This window comes from Dendrobates tinctorius, unplaced genomic scaffold (genome assembly GCF_039654945.1).
Source record: "Dendrobates tinctorius isolate UK_male_01 unplaced genomic scaffold, ASM3965494v1 ptg000093l, whole genome shotgun sequence".
Classification (NCBI taxonomy): Eukaryota; Metazoa; Chordata; class Amphibia; order Anura; family Dendrobatidae; genus Dendrobates; species Dendrobates tinctorius.
The window spans coordinates 18904266-18926188 of NW_027361761.1; the positions used below are offsets into that span (position 1 = coordinate 18904266).

The following is a 21923-nucleotide window of genomic DNA, read 5'->3' on the forward strand; positions in this document are numbered from 1 at the left end:
TTATCTGAAGAGGATTCAGTCCGATCAAGGCGCCTGTTTTCAGGGACGAGTGATGGAAGAACTGTATCACATGTATCAGATTGAGAAATCCCAGATGACGCCTTATCATCCCCCGGGAAATGGGCCTGTGAACGGTTCAATCGAACCTTGATTCAGATGCTGAGGACGTTAGGGGACGACAGGAAAGTCCGCTGGTCTGAGTTTGTGGCTGAACTAGTCTTGGAGTACAATAACCGAGTACATCGCACCACTGGATACACACACCATTCCCTGCTGTTTGGCTGACCGGGGTGAGAAATCGCTGAGCTGGAGTTGGATCCAGAAGAGGACTACCCACGGATGGGGGGTTGTCCACCTGGGTTCGAGAACATCTTCATTGTTTGCAGACTCTACTGTACATCGGCTCGTGCAGACCAAGTTTCGGGAACTAGAACATCATGAAGTGACTCCCCTGGGGGGACAGCTCTTAACGTCAGAGACCATGTGTTACTCCAATACAAACACCCATGGGCCAAGTTTGAGTACTGGTGGGAGAAGACCCCCGTATTGGGTAAAACGAAGAATCAGCTCTGAAGGTCCCGTCTATGAAGTCCAACTGGAGGGAAAAGAAGACTCTCCCACTCCAGTAGTTTATTGGAATATGCTACGTCATTGCCTGTCATGGGACCCTGACCAAAGGGAAGAGACGCAAAGTGTACCTGAAGCATCTCCTCCTGCAGCTGTTGATTATGATGAGAAAGAATTTCTCGACTCACCACCTGCTGACCCACAAGAGGAACAGTCTCCTGAAATGGTTGCTCCATTAGACTTGGGAGCGTCCCCATCCTAGCCCACTCAACCCGACTCCACTACCCAGCCCAATTCTACTACTCAATCTGACTTACGCAACGATCAACAACAGGAACACCCCTCAACAGGTACAAGTGTAGGGGAAGTGGACTGACTTACGGACCTGTCTGCAGTGGGAAGGTAAAGGTATAGTGTGCTTTAGGTGGATGGTTGCATTTATAGATGGGAGACAGTTGGAGAAAGGAAAAATGGGTGTAATACTGAAGTTTGGCCACAAGATGGAAGTAGAGAGCTGTGAAAAAAGGACTTAAGATCAGCTTATGGCTACGAAAACGCACAGTCATGGGGGGCGGGGTTATAGGAACTCTAGAGAGGAATTCTGAGAGAGAGGGGATAAAAGGAGGCTAGAGAGTTCCAGAACAGTCAGTCCAGGGAGAGGAGCTGAGGAGTAGAGAAGACCTAAGGAGGAGAAGCACAGTGAAGAAGCTCCAGAGGGGACTGACAGCTGAGACAGTCAGGGGGATGGCCCTTACAGGAGAAGCCACAGATGGAGAGACAAGAGAAGCCACAGACAGAGAGAGCCTGGGGGTACCACAAGATGGATGGACTCAGGCAGGCGAAGCGCTGTAGTGGTAGGCGTAGGGCAGCTGCAGTGAAAGAGCCGCGAGGGCCGTCATACAGAAGTAAGGAGGAAGCGAAGGTACTCGGGCCTGTGTGCGAAGAGTGTCTAGCTGCTGCTTATGTTGCTGTAGTCGTCAAGAGGACGGCCAATAAAGAGGACCTGTTGAATGCACTTCAGTCTCCATCTCAGTCTGTTCGCGGGGGTAAGAGGACCAACCCCAGTCGGCACACCTACCTATACAATCAAGATCAATTTATTTGGCAGGTAATCATCCAAGAAATGGAAGAATCTCAGCGGTTACTGCAAGAACTCTCGCCTGTGGAATGGCGAGCAAAAGGAGAGGGGGAGTGTAAGCAGAAGGACCAGGCTAGGGGTACCTTTCTTGCGCCGGGTCCAGAACTGTCTTCTCTGTTACCTGCGGAAAAACTTAAGGAACTGGATTAAACTTTGTACTTGACAGCTGAGGGCGTGTCTGAGGCAAAAAAGCAAAAGCAGGGGGAGGTGAGTGCTCCGTCTCTCGAGCAACGTAGCAGCGCAGGCCCGTGCTCCAGCATCCCTGCTGTCGCCGGCAGAGACTGTGAAGAGAGACGTGCCCGTTGATGCCCGCAAAGCAAGGTGCCAAGCGCTCCAGGATCATGAGTACCGCACACATGCCGCGTAAGAAGGACCGAGTGTGTGACCATGAACTGAACTCTGACTCCACGATATTTGTCAGGCCACGTTGGGCTCTGACACTGCTGTGGCTTGTGCCTTATCCTTCACAACACACAATGGACTTAGGAACCTGCAGAAAACATCAGAGATTCACCGCTGCTGGGAGGACTCAAGCTCGTCCTTGTCTTCAGGACTACACCGGATTAACCCCGCATTGACCGTTGTTGGCGTCATCGCTTGTTTCCTCGACTGTACAGTCTGGAAGTCATCGGATTGTACAAGTCATACCTTAAGAACTGTTACCGTAATTTTCCCCTGCATTACCTACTACCTGCATTATCCTGTTTAACTCTTTATCTCCCTGCGTGGAGAACATACTGTACTGTACTTGTTAAAGTAATATACGTTAACCCTTGTTCTGTGTCCTGTCCGTCACTGCATCCCGCAACCTGCTCACATGGCAGCACCTCCACTTCCCTACAAAAGTCTCAGATTTTAAAGGAATGGACCACTCTTTTGTACAGCGTAAGCTCTTAAGTGCAGTGTCCTCTCTCCTGTATGGTGTCAGCTCTTATCCACAGTATCCTCTCTTCTGTAGAGTATAAGCTCTTATGTGCAGGGTCCATTCTCCTATAGAGTGTCAGCTCTTATATGCAGTGTCCTCTCTTCTGTAGAGTGTCAGCTCTTACGTGCAAGGACATCTCTCTTGTAAGGTGTCAGCTCTTTGGGCAAGGACTACTCTACTGGTGAATGTCAGCTCTTAAATATAGGTAATCTCTCCTGTAGAGTGTTTGAATTTATGAGAAGGAAATTGGAATCTGTCTCCTATAGAGTGTCATGTCTTATGTACAGAGTCCTCTCTCCTGTATAGTGTAGAATTTTTTGGTAGAGTGTCAGCTCTTATATGTAGTGTAGGGATCTGTACTCAGGCAGGTGTGACAGGAGGAAAAACAGGAGGCACGTTCTCTTAAAGATCCATGTGGGTTCATTGTTTCATAAACCCAGAAGCATGAACAAAAGGTAAACAGCCTTTAGAGCATGCAAAAACAAAACATAACTGTCCATAGCAGGGCTCTACTCCACCAGGCCTCTCGGCACACAGGCTGGATAATGTCCAGCATGCAGCCTGATCTGAAGCCACACACAGGAGGCTTTCTCCCTCCCAACACCCAGACCATATGCCAAACAACAGCCTAAATTATGTAGGCTGTAACCACACTCACAGGTGAGGTATGTGGGTAGCCAGACCGGCCCATCTCTCATAGCTATCTTCAACCCAGACACATGTGCATTAAACTACATCTTAGTGTTTACATACACTAAATAAAAATACTCCGGGCTACCTCAAAGGGAGCCGCCATCCCTCTGATACATACCTCCCATTGATTACGCGGCCATACAGTAAGCCTACTTACAGTAGGTAGGGCTCTCAAGTAGAGTGCTTGAATTTATTAGAAGGAATCTCCTATAGAATGTCATTTCTTATGGACAGGGTCCTCTCTTCGGTATAGTGTAGATTTTTTTCTGTAGACTGTCAGCTTTAATAACCATAGTCATCTCTATCGTAGAATGTAGGCACTTATGAGCAGGGATCTTCCTCCTGTCGAGTGTAGTTTCTTATCAGCCAGATCCCTTCTTGTGTAGAGTAACAGTTCTCTTGTAGGTTTAATTGTTATGGGCAGAGTCTTCCTTGTAGAGTGTAAGCTCTTATGGACAGGGTCTTCTCCCCTTTAGAGTTTAAAGGGAGTCTGTCACTAGGGTCAACCCTCAAAACCATCTATATAGGCATGTAGTTCATAGCAAGTGGAATAAAATGACACCTTAATATCTGCAATATGTTTTATTAAAGAGCTTTCCATACATATTTCATACATCACCGCCGTTCCCAGCTCAGAAACCGTCGATTCCTCGCAGCGCACAGTGCATGTGCTGAGGGTATTCAAAAGTCTCAAGTCAGACTGAGTGACTGCAGACTTTTCAGTTTAGACCGGACCCAATGTTCTTAAGAGCAGTAACCTCTCCCCTATACAGTGTCAGCTCTTGTGAGCAGTGACCTTTCTCCAGTAGAGTGTCAACTCTTTTGGCCAAAGTCGTTTTGACTGAGATAAGTGGAATGTTCATCCACTCCTCTTCAATGTCTGTGCGAAGTTCTTGCACGGCCAGCATACTCATTGGACATGTCAACCATTGAGCATGTTTGAGATGCTGTGGATCATTGTATACGACAGCGTGCTCAAGTTCTACCAATATCCAGCAACTTCGCACAGTCATTGAAGAGGAGTGAGGAGTGAAACAACATACCTCAGGCCACAATCAAAAACCGGATCAACTCTATGCATGGAGATGTGTTCCACTTCATAAAGCAAATGGTGGTTACACCAGATACTGATTGGTTTTATGACCCACCCAAACACCCACAATACTGTAAAGTTGCACATTTTTGAGTGTTTTTTTTATTGAGGCCACCCTATGACACACATGTGCAATGATCATGCTGTCTAATCAGCATCTGGATATGCCACACCTGTGAGGTAGATGGATTATCTCAGCAAAGGAGAAGTGCTCACTAACACAGATTTAGACAAATTTGTGAGTAATATTTGAGGGAAAAGGGCCTTTTGCATACATAGAAAAAGTCTTAGATCTTTGAGAAACAAAAGTGTTGCATTTATATTTTTGTTTAGTGTATATACGGACCACTAAATCCCACCAGCACACAATATAAGCAATACAGAAACATAGAATTGCCTGTTTCGCTCTCTCTTTCACCTCATCATACACCAGTATACAAAGTAGCTAAATATCGTTTTCCCCATTTTATCCCAAATCTATAATTCATTACCCCAATTACATGTTATGCATAATTAGCAAGGGTGTACCAACACCCCAATTATATTCTTAGACTCCTGAACTGTGTTTTCTTTTAGGTCCAAGGTCTGTTGTTCATATATACATTTTACAATCTGGGTAAGAGCCCTTTCAGTCATGACTTTTTGATCGGCAAGCCTTCTGTGCCATCCAAATGGCAGTCTGGTCAGTAAGACAGTTGCAATCAGGGCCGGCCACAGAGATTACAGCGCCCTAGGCGAAACTATTTTGTTGCGCCCCTACTATTCTTGGCAGTAGATGAAAACTTGGGATATAAATTTAGGAGCAAAATAAACCACAAAAACGATTAATTAACTCTCTCCTAACTCTTTAAACCTCTGAGAAGTTGTATAGGACAAATATATACAAAGTAATCAATAACACAAAACAAAAATGACCATAGGTAATTAAAATTTTTGCTTCCTTGCCTTTTTTTTTTAAAAGGATGACACTAAGTCACCGAGATTAATTTGATTAGCAACTTCAGATTCTATCGAAATTGTTGCCAACCCAACCAACCTCTCTTGCGTCATATTTGCCCTTAAATATGTACACTTTTCTTTCCATCCCTAAAACTTTTTGCCTTTTGAAAAGATTTTTTATAATTTTTTCAATTTTTTCTCTGGCGCCCCCTTTGGGTCGGCGCCCTAGGCAGCCACCTAGTTCGCCTATACGTTCGGGCGGGCCCTGGCTGCAATCATTTAGAGAGGTAAATGTCTATACATGTCATTCAGGATCCTCCACTGATGGTCAATGCTTCCCTTTCTGCAAGACAGGAGCGTTATGTGTATGGCACAGTACCGATCAAGACTGATGTGGTTTGATCAATATTTAAAATGGCACAGAATTTCAAGAAAGGATTCATTAGTAACTTTCACATATTCACATACTGTTTAACACACAATTCTTAACTGTAGCCAAAAAGTGTACAATCTCCTTTAATGGTGAAACACCCCCTTGCAAGTGGGGCAACTACAAGGAAAGCTGCCCGTTAATTTCGAGATTTTGCACAGATCTCATGTTTCTGTGGGTGTGAGGTGAAGCCAACGGTACCAGTGAGATCCAGCTTTGCTCCCGGAGGAGCCGTGAATGTAAAGTTCTGTAGAAGCTTTGTAAAGACAAGGAAAACCTCAACTTTAGCCAGGCTCTCTCCAGCACAAATTCTCTTCCCTGCAAAAGGAGCAGATAGAAAATGTAGTAGCATTAATATATCTTGGCGCAGATAGAAAACATAATAGTATTATCTAACGCAGTAAAATTACATAGTAATCTCTCCTTCGATCCACATATCCAAGCGATTTCCGCTTCCTGCCGACTTCAACTCAAAAATATTTCACGGATCCGTACATTCCTCAACCAAGAATCTGCAAAAACCCTAGTCCATGCCCTCATCTTCTCCCGCCTTGACTACTGCAACCTCCTGCTCTGTGGCCTCCCCTCTAACACTCTCGCACCCTCCAATCTATTCTTAACTCTGCTGCCCGACTAACTCACCTGTCCCCCCGCTATTCCCTGGCCTCTCCCCTCTGTCAATCCCTGCACTGGCTCCCCACTACCCAAAGATTCCAGTTCAAAACCCTAACCATGACTTACAAAGCCATTCACAACCTGAGTCCTCCGTACATCTGTGACCTAGTCTCCCGGTACTTACCTGCCCGAAACCTCCGATCCTCACAAGATCTCCTTCTGTACTCCCCTCTTATCTCCTCTTCCCACAATCGCATACATGATTTCTCCCACGCATCCCCCCTACTCTGGAACTATCTACCACAACATATCAGACTCTCACCTACCATGGAAACCTTCAAATAGAACTTGAAGACCTACCTCTTCCGACAAGCCTACAACTTGCAGTAACCACCGATCCACCAAACCGCTGCACGACCAGCTCTACCCTCGCCTACTGTATCCTCACCCATCCCGTTGTAGATTGTGAGCCCTCGCGGGCAGGGTACTCTCTCATCCTGTGTGGGGAGGAGGACCCCCATACAGTGATTGGGCTAGAACCAGGGGGACCGCCATCAGGGTTGTTGAAGAAACCACATCAGGGGGATTACAAAGGGAGACATGCGACTGAAGTTGTCAGGGCAACAGGGGGCGGGGCGTGGGTAAAAGGAGCAGGGGACGCGCTGAGGTGGCAGTTGGCAGAGAGCCTGACAGGAGAGAGGAAGCCGTGCGGCAGAGAGAGGACTGTGGCAACTGACGGTGTGGAAAAGAGAGACAGGCAGGAGATTGAAAAAGGGAAATTTGAGACTTACCGAAGGTTGACGCGTAAGAGACTCTCCCCGGGAGTTTCCCCCCGCAACGATTCAGATAAAGTGACGGCCGCTGATTCCCTCCGTGGTGTGACAGGACCGGGATCTCAGGCGACCGCTGCGACGACACAGCAATCCGGTACAGTGGCCAGGACACTGCCCCCCTGTCTTCTCCCACAGCCGCGGCCCCGTCATCACCGACCTCAGGGGACGTCACCTCGCTATAGGCGGCCGCAGAGCCCGTCCCGGTTACTGAGGGGACACTGAGCAGAATTTGTTAACGTTTATGTCTTTTTTGAAACTGCGTCATGACCTGGCTGGGGAACGAGCGCCTCTAAACGGACGCCTGGGAGATTGACCCCCTGAACAGTTTCTTCAGGGCCCGTTGTGCCCCACCGACCCCACTTCTTCAGGGCTTGTTGTGCCCCACCGTGCCAGCTTCTTCAGGGCCCGTTGTGCCCCACCGACCTCATTTCTTCAGGGCCTGTTGTGCCCCACCGTGCCAGCTTCTTCAGGGCCCGTTGTGCCCCACCGACCCCATTTCTTCAGGGCCCGTTGCGCCCCACCGCCCAGTTTCTTCAGGGCCTGTTGTGCCCCATCGTTCCGGTTTCTTCAGGGCCTGTTGTGCCCCATCGTTCCGGTTACTACAGGGCCCGTTGCGCCCCACCGTCCAGTTTCTTAAGGGCCTGCTGCGCCCCATCGTTCTGGTCTCTTCGGGGCTGTACAAGCACAAGTCCTTCCGGGAAGTCGTGGATTACAAGGCAGCCACATCTGCAACCCCTGAGTGGTCGTGAACTCGAGCGACGCCCGGAAGGCTAAGTGTATTATAGAGAAAATAAGGACCCTTTTTGTTTTTTTTTTAATGTTGTTTTACGAGTCCCTGCGAGGACAACTAAGTGTTTCCCCTTTTGTCTTATTTAAGCAGTTTTAGCCCTTGCGGCTTTAAAACTTATAAAAGTTTATTTCACCCCACATTCAGTCTCGTGTCTCGTCACTGCATCCTGTGAGCCTGCTCGAACCCTACACTTGGCGTAGTCGACAGGATGCAGTCTCCGAGCGCGGACAGTGGTAGCCCCGAACATGGGGGAGCTGTAAGCTCTGTAAATAATGAGGGTCCCCGTACCAGCATCTCATTGGGGGCCATGTTGAACAACCTGCCTAGATTCTCTGGCTCAAATACTATGCTATGGAGCTGGACAGAGCGGATGAGGGGGCTTTTTCGGATGCACCCAATGACCCCTGACCTGGAAGCTGAAGTGGCACTCATGGCCCTAGACGGGGAGGTGCGGAGGTCAGTGATGTTGAAACCCCCGGGGCACCGCAACACTTTTGAAAAGGTGTTGCAGATAGTGGAACAGACCCACGGGGATCCCACTAATGTGGGAGAGTTAAGGACCTGACTGTTTAGCCGGATGCAGGCAGAGGGGGAGACGATTACTCAGTATATGAATGTACTCCAAGAGTTGCATACGGCTATTGAAAGAAAAGATGGGGTAGGGGTAGGACCTGTTGACATAACCCTACGTGACCTACTGGTGACTGGACTGCGAGATCCACTGATAAAGCAGGCTTTAAGGGAACGGATCAGAATGAATCCCCAAATCGACTTTTCAGAAGTGGGAAGTCAGGCACGGGTTCAGGAGCAAGAGCAGGGGATGGCGGTCCCCGTGGGGAAGGTCCGAGGTGTGGAGGCCTCCTCGAACACAGTTGAGGAACCTCAATGGGTGGAGGAGATGAAGCATGAATTGAAAAATATAAAGAGCGAGTTGGCTGAAGTAAAGAGAAGAACCGAACCGGAGACTGGACGACCCAGTGCTAATCCCGGTCCCTGGGGGTCACGCTCTCCGCGAGGTGGTCAATCTCTACCGGCCCGGTGTTATGAGTGTGGAGAACCAGGCCACTTCGCCCGAGAGTGTCCGCGGCGTGGGAGATACCCACCCCGGCGGCCATTAAACTAAAGGGCTCCGGGCTGGGGGGACGCCGCTCGGAGCCGAAAACCACAACTAGGGGTGGTGGAAGTCCCAAAGATTTGGTAGCAAAGTGTCCTGAAGTTTGGGCAGAAGTAGAGGGCCGGGCCGTCCGGTGTCTGGTGGACACGGGGTCACAAGTAACCACTATGCCCACAGCGTACTTTCAACAAAACTTTCTGGAGGCAGCAAGGCCTCAGTGGGGGCCCATGATTAGACTAGTAGCCGCCAACCAACTGCCGGTTCCGGTTGCCGGGGTAGTGTGGGTGCAGGTGACGTTGTGCGGTAAACCCCTCGGCCGCAGAGGGGTGGTGCTGACTCAAGGAGAAGCTGATCAACGACACCCCGTCACCCTAGGCATGAATATTTTAAAAGAGTTTGGTAACCTGTTGCTTAATGATCCCACACAAAGGACACTGAAGCAGTGGGGTTCTCGCACAGCTCAGGGACAGGTATTCCAGCAGCTGGTGCGAGGTGCGCGGGTGCATCGGGACTGCCAGGAGGGTGAGGCTCTGGGCAAGGTCATCGCGACAGCGGCACCCCTGCTTGTGCTGCCTCCTGGACAGACAGTGGTGGCCCTGCCAATTCGGGCCCCGATACCTTTGGAAGGCGTAGAGGTGCAGGTGGAGCCGTGTCACTCAGAGCACTTACCTCCTGGCATACTGGTGGCCCGTTCCCTCGCTACGGTGCGAAAAGGAACCGCCCTGGTCCGCTGCGTTAACCTTGAAGACCGAGATATCATTCTGAAAGCACGGACTGTACTGGCCAAACTAGTAAAGCCTCTAGAAGAGGTGCTGCCCGCTGCTGCGGTTCAATTACGAGTACACCCCGAGGATCCCGGGGAGGTAACAATACGAACCCTACAGGCCCACGAAGTCTCGACACAAGAGAAGGGCCGAAATATTTTGGAGCAGATGCGGGCCGAGCTTTCTGGACTAACTGCGGCCCAACTTTCACAAGTAAAAGCATTGCTGGGACAGTACCATGAAGTATTTGCTAGTCATGAGGACGACTTTGGGTGTACCACCGCCATCACTCATGAGATCCCCACAGCAGGAGCGGCCCCTATCCGAGAACGATATCGACAGATCCCGCCACAACTCTATCAGGAGGTGAAAACTTTGCTGGCTCAGATGCTACAAAAAGGGGTGATACGGGAAAGTCAAAGCCCTTGGGCGGCCCCCATCGTGTTGGTTCCGAAGAAAGATGGTACACTACGATTCTGTGTGGATTATCGTAAATTGAATGCTTGCACTATTAAAGACTCATACCCACTGCCCCGCATAGAAGAATCTCTGTCTGCATTGGGTAAAGCAACATATTTTTCGACCCTGGACTTGGCCAGTGGGTACTGGCAGGTGCCTATGTCAGAAGAGGACAGAGCTAAGACGGCGTTCATAGTGCCCATGGGACTGTTTGAGTTTAATCGAATGCCATTCGGGCTGGCCAACGCCCCCGGGACATTTCAGCGATTGATGGAGCGATGTCTAGGGGATCTCAATTTTGAGGCCACGTTGATCTACCTGGACGACATCATCGTCTATGCCGCCTCCTTCGAGGACCACCTGAAGCGGTTGGGACAGGTACTCAGCCGGCTGCAAAAGTACGGGTTGAAGGTGAAGCCTCAGAAATGTCACCTATTTCGCTCTCAGATTGAGTATCTGGGTCATGTCGTTTCGGCAGAAGGTGTGAGGCCATCCCGGGAGAAGATTGCTGCTATCCAGGAATGGCCTACCCCCGAGACGGTGAAAGACGTGCGGGCTTTTCTGGGGTTAGCTGGATATTACCGTCGTTTCGTAAAGAATTTTGCATGTCGAGCTCGAGCCCTACATGACCTGCTGAAGGGGGCTCCCGCTGGGGCAAATGGGCGAAAAATCCAGTGGCAACACCCTCAGGAAGAGGCCTTCCGAGATCTCAAGGCTGCACTCTCGGATGCCCCAGTGTTGGCTTATGTGGATTTTTCTCAGCCGTTCATCCTGCACACTGACGGGAGTCTTCACGGGCTAGGAGCTGTGTTGTCACAAGTTCAGGATGGCCGGGAAAGGGTGATCGCATATGGAAGCCGTTCACTCCATGACTCCGAGCGTAACCCTGACAATTACAGCTCTTTTAAGCTCGAGCTCCTCGCAGTGGTGTGGGCTATGACGGAGAGATTCGCAGAGTACCTAGCGGGCTCCGAGGTGGTAGTGCGAACTGACAATAACCCACTGGCTCATTTGGAAAACGCCAAGTTGGGGGCTTTGGAGCAGCGATGGGTGGCCCGAATGGCGAAGTACAATTACAAGATTATTTACAAAAGAGGGGCCGAGAATGTTCATGCAGATGCTCTCTCTAGGATTCGACATACAACTCCTGGACAGAATCGAGACGAAGAATTAGAAGGAGAGGAAATACCGTTCGCTCTTACCGCTGCCGTGCTCACCAATGTTGATGCAAAAGTATCTTCCCCAGAGGCCCACAGGGGCATCCTGGAACAATCTCGTAATAAGTGGATACAACAGCAACAAGAAGATGAAGAAGTTGGACTTCTCCGGAAATGGGTCGCTGCTGGTCAATTACCCACTGACACTCAACGACAAGCTTTGACCCAAGACCTGTCGCTGATGCTGCGACAATGGGAGAGACTGATTATCCGAAGGGGATTACTGTACCGTAAGATCACTTCGCAAACAACCTCAACGACTGTTTGGCAGGTGGTTACGCCCGGAGCTCAACTACACGAACTAGCTCGAGAGGCTCACGAAAAAGGGGCCCACTTTGGAGTCAAAAAGACTTTGCAATGGTTACAACAGAAAGTTTATCACCCACGCTTGTCGGCTGTTGTGGACGAAGTTTGTCGTACTTGCCGCTTATGTGAATTGGCCAAACCGCCTGCTCAGAGGGCCGCAACACAGACGATTGTGACTTCAGAACCCTTGGAGCTCTTGACGGTGGATTATCTGCACATTGGTCCCGCATTCCAGGGATACGAACACTGCCTCGTCATGGTGGATCATTTCACTAAATTCGCTGTGGTCACCCCTACTCAAGACCAGACCGCGGAGTCAGCCGCCTCCGCAATTTGCAGAAATTTTATACAAGTGTACGGCTGTCCTCAACGCATACATTCCGACCAGGGAGCATGTTTTTTGGGGAAAGTTATGGAGGAACTACATCATCTTTATGGGATTGATAAATCCCGGACCACACCATATCACCCGCAAGGGAATGGGGCTTGTGAGCGATTTAATCGGACATTGATTCAAATGCTACGCACTCTGGAGAGTGACAAGAAAGCTCGTTGGCCTGAATATGTTTCTGAATTAGTGTGGGTTTATAATAATCGGGTACATCGAGTAACGGGCTATACTCCTTATTTCCTGCTGTTCGGACGAGAGGGTAAAGGGATCACGGAGGTAGAGTTGGACCCCGAAGAGCCTCGACCCTGGACCGGAGTGTCGTCTTGGGTCCGAAATCATCGCCACAGGTTGCAAACTCTTCACCGAATTGTACATACCAAACTTCAAGACTGGGAACACCCCGGGAAGAATACAACCTCCCCTCCCCATCTCCAAAGCGGGGACCGTGTGCTTGTACTAGATCAACGCCCCCAGAATAAACTGGAGTCACGTTGGGAAGAGAGTCCTTATCGGGTACTACGCCGTATCCATTCAGAAGGACCTGTGTACGAAATACAGCCCGAGCAGGATGAAACACTGCCCACTCGCATTGTGCATCGTAATATGTTACGCCTGTGTATTTCTTCCGACCCGAAGCAACTGGAACCCGTCCCGAAGACATCCGAACCGGAGTCCATATGCTGGGACTCAGACGACGAGGATTTCCCTCCAGTTCCCAAGGGCCCTCCACCCAATAATGAGCCAGTTGACACAATTAACCCACCGGCATCTTGCAGCTCACCGACGTCCACCACCCCAGAAGATTCCACCCCAGTCGAACTTAGACGCTCCGAGCGGTCAACAGCCGGCAAACCCCCCGAACGGTATGAACAAGACCAGTTCGTATGGCAACAAATATTGACACCTTTACAGACCAATCTCAATAGACTAACACCCTCGCCCGAGGACTGGCGAGCTTACAGGGTGGGGGAATGTGGGGAGGAGGACCCCCATACAGTGATTGGGCTAGAACCAGGGGGACCGCCATCAGGGTTGTTGAAGAAACCACATCAGGGGGATTACAAAGGGAGACATGCGACTGAAGTTGTCAGGGCAACAGGGGGCGGGGCGAGGGTAAAAGGAGCAGGGGACGCGCTGAGGTGGCAGTTGGCAGAGAGCCTGACAGGAGAGAGGAAGCCGTGCGGCAGAGAGAGGACTGTGGCAACTGACGGTGTGGAAAAGAGAGACAGGCAGGAGATTGAAAAAGGGAAATTTGAGACTTACCGAAGGTTGACGCGTAAGAGACTCTCCCCGGGAGTTTCCCCCCGCAAAGATTCAGATAAAGTGACGGCCGCTGATTCCCTCCGTGGTGTGACAGGACCGGGATCTCAGGCGACCGCTGCGACGACACAGCAATCCGGTACAGTGGCCAGGACACTGCCCCCCTGTCTTCTCCCACAGCCGCGGCCCCGTCATCACCGACCTCAGGGGACGTCACCTCGCTATAGGCGGCCGCAGAGCCCGTCCCGGTTACTGAGGGGACACTGAGCAGAATTTGTTAACGTTTATGTCTTTTTTGAAACTGCGTCATGACCTGGCTGGGGAACGAGCGCCTCTAAACGGACGCCTGGGAGATTGACCCCCTGAACAGTTTCTTCAGGGCCCGTTGTGCCCCACCGACCCCACTTCTTCAGGGCCTGTTGTGCCCCACCGTGCCAGCTTCTTCAGGGCCCGTTGTGCCCCACCGACCTCATTTCTTCAGGGCCTGTTGTGCCCCACCGTGCCAGCTTCTTCAGGGCCCGTTGTGCCCCACCGACCCCATTTCTTCAGGGCCCGTTGCGCCCCACCGCCCAGTTTCTTCAGGGCCTGTTGTGCCCCATCGTTCCGGTTTCTTCAGGGCCTGTTGTGCCCCATCGTTCCGGTTACTACAGGGCCCGTTGCGCCCCACCGTCCAGTTTCTTAAGGGCCTGCTGCGCCCCATCGTTCTGGTCTCTTCGGGGCTGTACAAGCACAAGTCCTTCCGGGAAGTCGTGGATTACAAGGCAGCCACATCTGCAACCCCTGAGTGGTCGTGAACTCGAGCGACGCCCGGAAGGCTAAGTGTATTATAGAGAAAATAAGGACCCTTTTTGTTTTTTTTTTAATGTTGTTTTACGAGTCCCTGCGAGGACAACTAAGTGTTTCCCCTTTTGTCTTATTTAAGCAGTTTTAGCCCTTGCGGCTTTAAAACTTATAAAAGTTTATTTCACCCCACATTCAGTCTCGTGTCTCGTCACTGCATCCTGTGAGCCTGCTCGAACCCTACACCTGTACCAGTCGTGACTTGTATTGTTTAAGATTACTGTACTTGTATGTATTATGTATACCCCTCCTCACATGTAAAGCGCCATGGAATAAATGGCGCTATAATAATAATAATAATAGTATATCTAATAGAAAAATACATAGGAGCAACCAATAATCATTAGTGATGAGTGAGTATACTCATTGCACGGGTTTTCCAGAGCATGCTCGGGTGATCTCTGAGTATTTGGGCATGCTCGGAGATTTAGTGTTTGTCGACGCAGCTACATGATTTGCGGCTGCTAGACAGGCTGAATACATGTGGGGGTTGCCTGTTTGTTAGGAATTCCACACATGTATTCAGCCTGTCTAGCAGCCGCAAATCATGCAGCTGCGTCGACAAACACTAAATCTCCGAGAACATCCAAATACTCGGAGATCACCCTAGCATGCCCGGGAAAACCCGATCAACGAGTATACTCGCTCATTACCAAAAAAAATGTAAACATGGTATAAAGTTTATTAACCCCGTCACCCCCAAGCCTGTTTTGGGCCTGTTTTCAACTTTTTACTATTCTTATCGGTAGGGATGAGCGAATCCATACGGGAAAGTTTGGGGTCCGTACCGGACAGCTAGTGTCCTGTACCAAACCACAAACATGGAGTTTTTACTATACGTCCAGATTCCTGTTCGGGTTCGCCAGTCTACTAAAGCTTGCTGAAACGATGCCGCGCAGCTAATCAGTATACATTTAGATTGTGGGCAATTCTGGAGCCATCACAGCCATGCCATGTATTGGCATGGCTGTGATAGGCCAGCACAGCTCGTGAACCAGACTGTATAAAGCTTGGACCACGAGTGCTGCCGTCATTATTCTCTGGAGTGAGGGATAGATAGTGACTGGACACTCTCCCAAAAAAAAAGTGCTGCGTTTACTATGCAAACTCCTATATTTGGTAGTACTGTACTAATGTATGGGGAGGCCAGGACTGTAGTCATGACCAGAGACACTGAAGCATCTGTGTCCCCACCTTCCCTCACAGAAAATTGTATTTCTCTTCTTAGTATATCTGCATCTCCAGGTTCAGGTCCCACCGGGCACCTCCCAGGCGGCGACGGACCCTCTTCCAGGTGACTCCCAGTAATAGAGACACAGTCCATCGTAACTTGAACATACTCTTTACTGAACACTTCACACATTACATCCACAGTTGGCACATCATGGAATTCACGTCTCCTCAACTTTCCCTGCCTTTCTGTGCAGTACACGCCCAGACCGGACCATCTTATACTGCTCCCCAGCTTCTTCCTGGCCTAACCTCGCCATGATAACAATTCCTTCTGCCTGTTTTACCCCAGACTCAAAATCATCAGTCACTCGATTTGGTTGCCTCTGGTAAAGCATCCGGCCTGTTTGTACCGATCCCGTCGAAGCTCCAAGTTCCTTCAACTCCTCACTCCAGCCGACTCCTGCCCTAAAGGCATCCGCCCAGGCTATGAGTCTCCAAATCTTTCCTCTCTTGTACTGGCCCACCACTATGATATCCAGTGGCCGTGGATAACGTGGGCTGCAGCTCTTAATGTTGCATGGCTGCCAAGCCGTCCAGGGCCTATAGCCCATGTGGACATTTTGGGCACCCTGGTCCTGTCTGAACTAACTTCCTAAAAACTCCTGTGTTACCACCAGGCAGCCCCTCCTAGACTTAACCCTCTATACACTTACTACGAACTATTCCTACAGTGCACACTAGTATGCCCCCATCTAGTGGTTCCCGCAAGTACTACAGTTATCCTTAGTGATAAAGAACTACAAACACTATGCTGCCCCCCCTCTGTTGTCCGAAGGGTACACTTCACTTTCCCTAACCTGTACATGAGCATAGTAAATAGTATTACATTATATACAGTATTACACTAAAGAAACACAACATAATATACATAGTTCTACAAAGAATGGTAACACGTATGAATGTGGCAGTACCATAAATGTGAGCGGTAATACATATTACTATGTAGCAGTACCACAAATATTAATATAGGAAATTACAAACATTAGCACATGTAAACATCAATACACTGAAAACAATTAAAGTAAGGGAAGCAAGGAGGTAATTTTATCTCACCCCCTTACACTACTACTGTGTTAAAAGTCACTGTGTATGCTCGCACCCATTTCTGTGAGCTTGCTGTCCTTTAAGCTGCTGTATGTACTCTGCACCCACCCCCACCTTTAGGAATACAGTCCTTTAAGCCTCTGTTTGTATTCCGCACCCATATCTGTTGGATTACTGTCCTTTAAGCCGCTGTGTGTACTCTGCACCCCCCTCCCCACCTGTGGGAGCACTGTCCTTTATGCTGATCTGTGTACTCTGCCCCCATATCTGTGGGAGCACTGTTCTTTATGCCGATCTGTGTACTCTGCCCCATATCTGTGAGAGTACTGTCCTTTAAGCCACTGTGTGTACTCTGCACCCCCTGCCTGTGGGAGTACTGTCCTTTCAGCTGCTGCCTGAACTCTGCACCCCCTGCCTGTGGGAGTAATGTCCTTTAAGCCGCTGTGTGTACGCTGCACCCCCTCTCCCCGCCTGTGGGAGCACTGTCCTTTATGCTGATCTGTGTACTCTGCCCCCATATCTGGGGGAGCACTGTTCTTTATGCCGATCTGTGTACTCTGCCCCATATCTGTGGGAGTACTGTCCTTTAAGCCACTGTGTGTACTCTGCACCCCCTGCCTGTGGGAGTACTGTCCTTTCAGCTGCTGCCTGAACTCTGCACCCCCTGCCTGTGGGAGTAATGTCCTTTAAGCCGCTGTATGTACGCTGCACCCCCGGACTCTGGTAGTACTGTCCTTTATGCAGATCTGTATACTCTGCCCCATATCTATGGGAGTACTGTCCTTTAAGCTGATCTGTGTACTCTGCTCCTACGTCTGTGGGAATACTCTCCTTTAAGCCACTCTGTGTACTCTGCACCCATTCCTTCCCGTGGGAGTACTGTCCTTAAAGCGGCTGTGTGTTTTCTAGTATTTTAAGAAATATTTAACATCAACCATCTTGTGGCCATTTGCAATGTCCCTCAAAAAAAATTTAAGGACTAGTGTGTGTTTTTTAGTACTCTGGGAAATAGAGAATTGACATCAACCATCTCTTTGCCAATTATAGACAAAAAAATATTTTTTCAGGAGCACTGTGTATTTTCTAGTAGTGTTGCAAATAAATTAATCTATTCTTCCGCCATATCTTTGTGAGTATTGTTTAAAAAAAACACTTCCAAAAATATGGAGAGCATCATATAGGGAATGTGAAAGTGGTCTTGGTGATGCTGGGCAGCTGCTGCTGGTAGTGGTGTAGCTGATGCATGGAGAGGACGTGGTTGTTCTGTACCTGCTACGTGCACAAATATAACAACTTCCTCCGGTGTATGCAGGCGACAAGATGTTATGTGTCTTTTGGTAGGCCTGAATACCATTGTACAAATGGTGATCACAAGATGATGAAAAGGTGTAAGATTGGATGGCTGAGAGTGAGCTCAAATTCCTTCACGTTATCTTCCACAAAGTTGACTGCAGAAAGTGCAAAGTTGGCACCTGAGGACCATGGTCATCCGGCTTCCACCCTCCCCCTTGCAAGTCAGCCAAGCAGTCTAACTCACAAGTCATTCAACAGTCTATTCTGCTTTGTGATGACTGCACTGGATGCGGTTCTGTGGCCCATGTACCTGCCCCAGCTCCACAAGTTGAAGAAACTGAGTGCACTGATGCCCAAACACTTGTTATGTTGGAGGAAGAGTACGTGGGAGAGCTAGTGCACACGGTCCGAGGACCACCACAGGACATGTCAGATAATGATGAAACTCAGTTGCCAACTGCAGCGTCTATCTGTAGTGTGCAGACAGGCAAGGAGAGCAGGGTTGAGGAGCTAGAAGATGATACAGGGAATGATGAGGTCCTAGACCTCACATGGAGCGGAGGCCATCCTAGTGACATGCGTAGTTTGGAGGATGAGGAGGTGGCCATGCTGCTATAACAGCACCGTCAGTGTTAGCCGGATCCCTGCTCTGATAGGCAGTGTCACCGGCGTGTTGCTTCACTCACCCGCGCTGTGGTCAGTTCCTCTCTTCTGTGGCACCCCATGAGTTCAGTTCCCACAATGGCCTTGTATGCCTCTAGGTGGGAGTGATGTCATGCCTGGAAGCAGAGAAGGAATCCCCTTACCAGGTAGTTCCAGCATACAACACAGTTCCTGCTCCAGGCCAGCAGGGGGAGCTCTAAACTCGACTTCAGGGGAGCTGCTCTCTCTGGTCAGGAGGAGGAAGTAAATGGAGAGAGTTAGAGCCTGAACAAGGTTGAGAGTGGATGTGTGAAGAGGAGCTGGGGATAGGAGCTCCATCTGAGCTCACCCCAGGCTTGAGCGCCAGTGACCGGGCACCGGAGCCCGAGGCTCTGTGGGTACTAAAGCCCCAGCAGCAGAATCCGAAGGGCAGAAGACTGCAGATCCTCTATCCTCTATTGATACTCGATGACACAGCAGCACGTGTGAGCTGGAGACGCCAGACAGGAGCAACCCCTGAAGCAGGCTCCAGCTGCCTGTCATGCGAGTGGAGTTCTGTTATGATTAGGTCACCAAGGAGGATAGCCAGGGAATAAGCTAGGCAGCCAGAAAACCAGAAAGGTTGGTAACTAAGCAGATTGCAGACCCCTAAACTATCAACACAACTAGAATTAGCTGTGGGACGTACCTACGATGCCCTAGATGCCTCGGCACAGCCAAAGAGTTAACTAAGCCTAAAGCAAGAAAGGGGAAAGCTAAACTGCCCCAGAGTAGAACCCCAAAGGAATAGATAGCCCCCAAACATATATTGCCGGTGAGACAAGATGAGGCACAAACACAGGCAGAAAATAGAGTAAGCAAATGATGGGGCCCAAACTGTCTAGATAGAACAGGACAGGAAAGATACTGTCTGCAATCATGCAAAAAACCCTAAGAAAAATCCAACACGTCTGATATGCAAAAATACTGAGGCCACACGATCTCTCCCCCAATAGATCAGCCTTCTGGTGTGATCTGGAAGCAAAACAAAATATACTGATAAAACAGGGAACTACCAATACTGAACAGACTGACATAAGCTGTAACATATGGAACGAGGTCCAGCACTGGTCCCAGCCGGGAACAATGCTGACCCCACACAGCAAAGCAGAAAGCAGAGAAAGGCAAAAACTGGATTAAATGCAAAAAGATTCCAGCAAACAAATCACTTATCAGAACGATGCAGTACAAAGCAAGGGGCAAACGGACTTCAAAATGCACAGGAAGAAAACCAAATCACCAGCAGCAACTGAGGGAAGCTTGCTGACTTAAATCTTCCCAGTCTGTTACACCTGATCTCCACTCGTCCTCTTCAGGTGATTGACTTCTGTCAACCCGACCAGCTCCATTACCCGCAGCAACCACCAGAGGGAGCCCAAACTCAGAAGTCAGGTCACAAGTGTTCACAACAGAGTTCTACCTAAGCATCAGACAGAAAGAGGGACTTGAATAGAGTATACAGCAGCAAGTACCTCAGAGAATAGCGCTAGAAAGGAGGCCTTACAACCCACCTGACTAGGGAAATTCCCAAATTGATTCCAGGCTGACCGGCTCCAGAACCATCTGTAATGTGAGCCCCGGACTGTACCTGCATTGCTCAGTAAAAGGTAAAGGAAACTGCACCCTGCTGTGTCTTCTGAATCATTCCTGCACCAAACTCACCATCCTCACCTTTAACATCTACAACCAAACTGCCCTGGCATACAGCTCTACCTGTGGAGAGCTCAACCGTCTCTGCTGCCCTGTCACCATTCCAGAGGATCTGCATAGCAGCGTCGGTCCCCTGAATAAACTTTATTTCCTTGCAAATATCCCTTTAATTGGACGTCCAGGGCCACGGACCGGGTCACTGCTGCCGTGACACTTTCCCGTTAAGAAGTGGCCTGGTACTGAGTATCCCCACTGCCCTGGTGGGTGATCCACTTCCTCATGCTATGCATGCTCCCAGCAGCACTTCCAGTCGGTCCTCTTGCCATGTCCTTAGGGCACGCGTGTGTGCACTCCCACCATGTTAAAGGGTCAGCTTGTGAACTTGTTATTTCCTCCCCAGCCAATAGCTGTAGGACATTATGTGTATATTGCTTCCTTCCCACTCGTGAGGTGCCTGAGCAACTTAACTGTTTGCAGTCTAAGTTGTCTAAGGTTGCCTACCAGCCCCTTCTGCACTCTGGTGCAAATCGTGCCTGCTGCACTCTTATGCAAATCCTTCCTGCTGCCCTGTGATGCAAATTCTACCTTCTGCATTCTGGTGCAAATCCTGCCTGCTGCACTCTGATGCAAATCCTGCCTGCTGCACTCTGGTGCAAATCCTGCCTGCTGCATTTTGGTGCAAATCCTGTCTGCTTTACTCTGATACAAACACTGCCTGCTGCACTCTGGTGCGAACTCTGTCTGCTGCACTCTGATGTGAAGTGTGCCTGCTGCATTCTAATACAAACTCTGCCAACTGCTTCCTCCAGTCTGTCCATCTGCTGTGCATCCATTGGTCTGTCCTGAAGTGGCACCTGACATTCATCGGGAGCCAAATCTAACCTCACCATCAGAGGCTCAAGTGAACAGTCAGGTGTTCAATTAGTCACGCCCCTCCAGGCTCGCCACAGTCCGTGGCACAATGGTTCCACAAATCATGTCCATGACAGTCAGTATGTTGGCTGTTACTGCCTACTGCGCCACTGAAAAAGCACTCCAGGTTTCCTTCTCCTCCTCCTCCTCCATCCACTACTGCCTCCTCATTCAGTCACAGGAAGACATGCACCACTAACTTACGCATGGCCAGGGGAATATGACAGAAGGCTTTTTCTTAAGCTCTTTAGTTTCGAGGACAAATCCTACAACATGCAGGATCTGTGGACTGGGATCAAACAGCAGACAGATGAGTGATTGGTGCCGGGGAACGTCAAGCCCAGTCAGGGGGAGAGCCTGGGCTTGAGCGATAATGGGCAAAATCTCATAGCATCTCTGATCCTAGCTCGTCTGACACACATCCCTTTCTTCGCACATGAGCTTAGCCACACGTTGCGGTAAGTGCAGTAAGTGTGTGCGCACTCACACTGCTACTGCGTTATTATACCACTTATATGCCTGCTGGAAAAAAACAATTCAGGCCATGATGGATGAGGTGGTCGCACAGGAGGAAGAGGAGGAGCAGACCCAATTCACACTATCAGGCATGTCGTCCACACATGGCTCGGAGGTTGGGATGTTGTCCCAACATTGACCTGGTACCCAACTGTGCAACCAGGGGACAATTTGGCAGGATGATGATGATGAAGAGTAGGAGGCAGGGAAGGAGAAACAT

General features: G+C 49.7%; 1 protein-coding gene across 3 annotated transcripts in view; it reads right to left on the minus strand.

Annotated features, from left to right (window-relative positions):
• Positions 1 to 3890: 3890 nt before the first annotated feature.
• The window catches only part of LOC141098594 (cytochrome P450 2C5-like), a 227412-nt gene continuing 209379 nt past the window's right edge, over positions 3891 to 21923 (minus strand). For 2 of the 3 annotated variants that reach the window (XM_073586512.1, XM_073586513.1), the window contains exon 11: positions 3891 to 6103. In XM_073586512.1, coding sequence (XP_073442613.1) covers positions 5925 to 6103 — 179 coding nt within the window. In that variant the 3' untranslated portion in view covers positions 3891 to 5924. Of the gene's footprint in view, positions 6104 to 18617; positions 18724 to 21923 lie in introns of those variants that run through there. The other variant, XM_073586514.1, reaches the window with a different exon arrangement.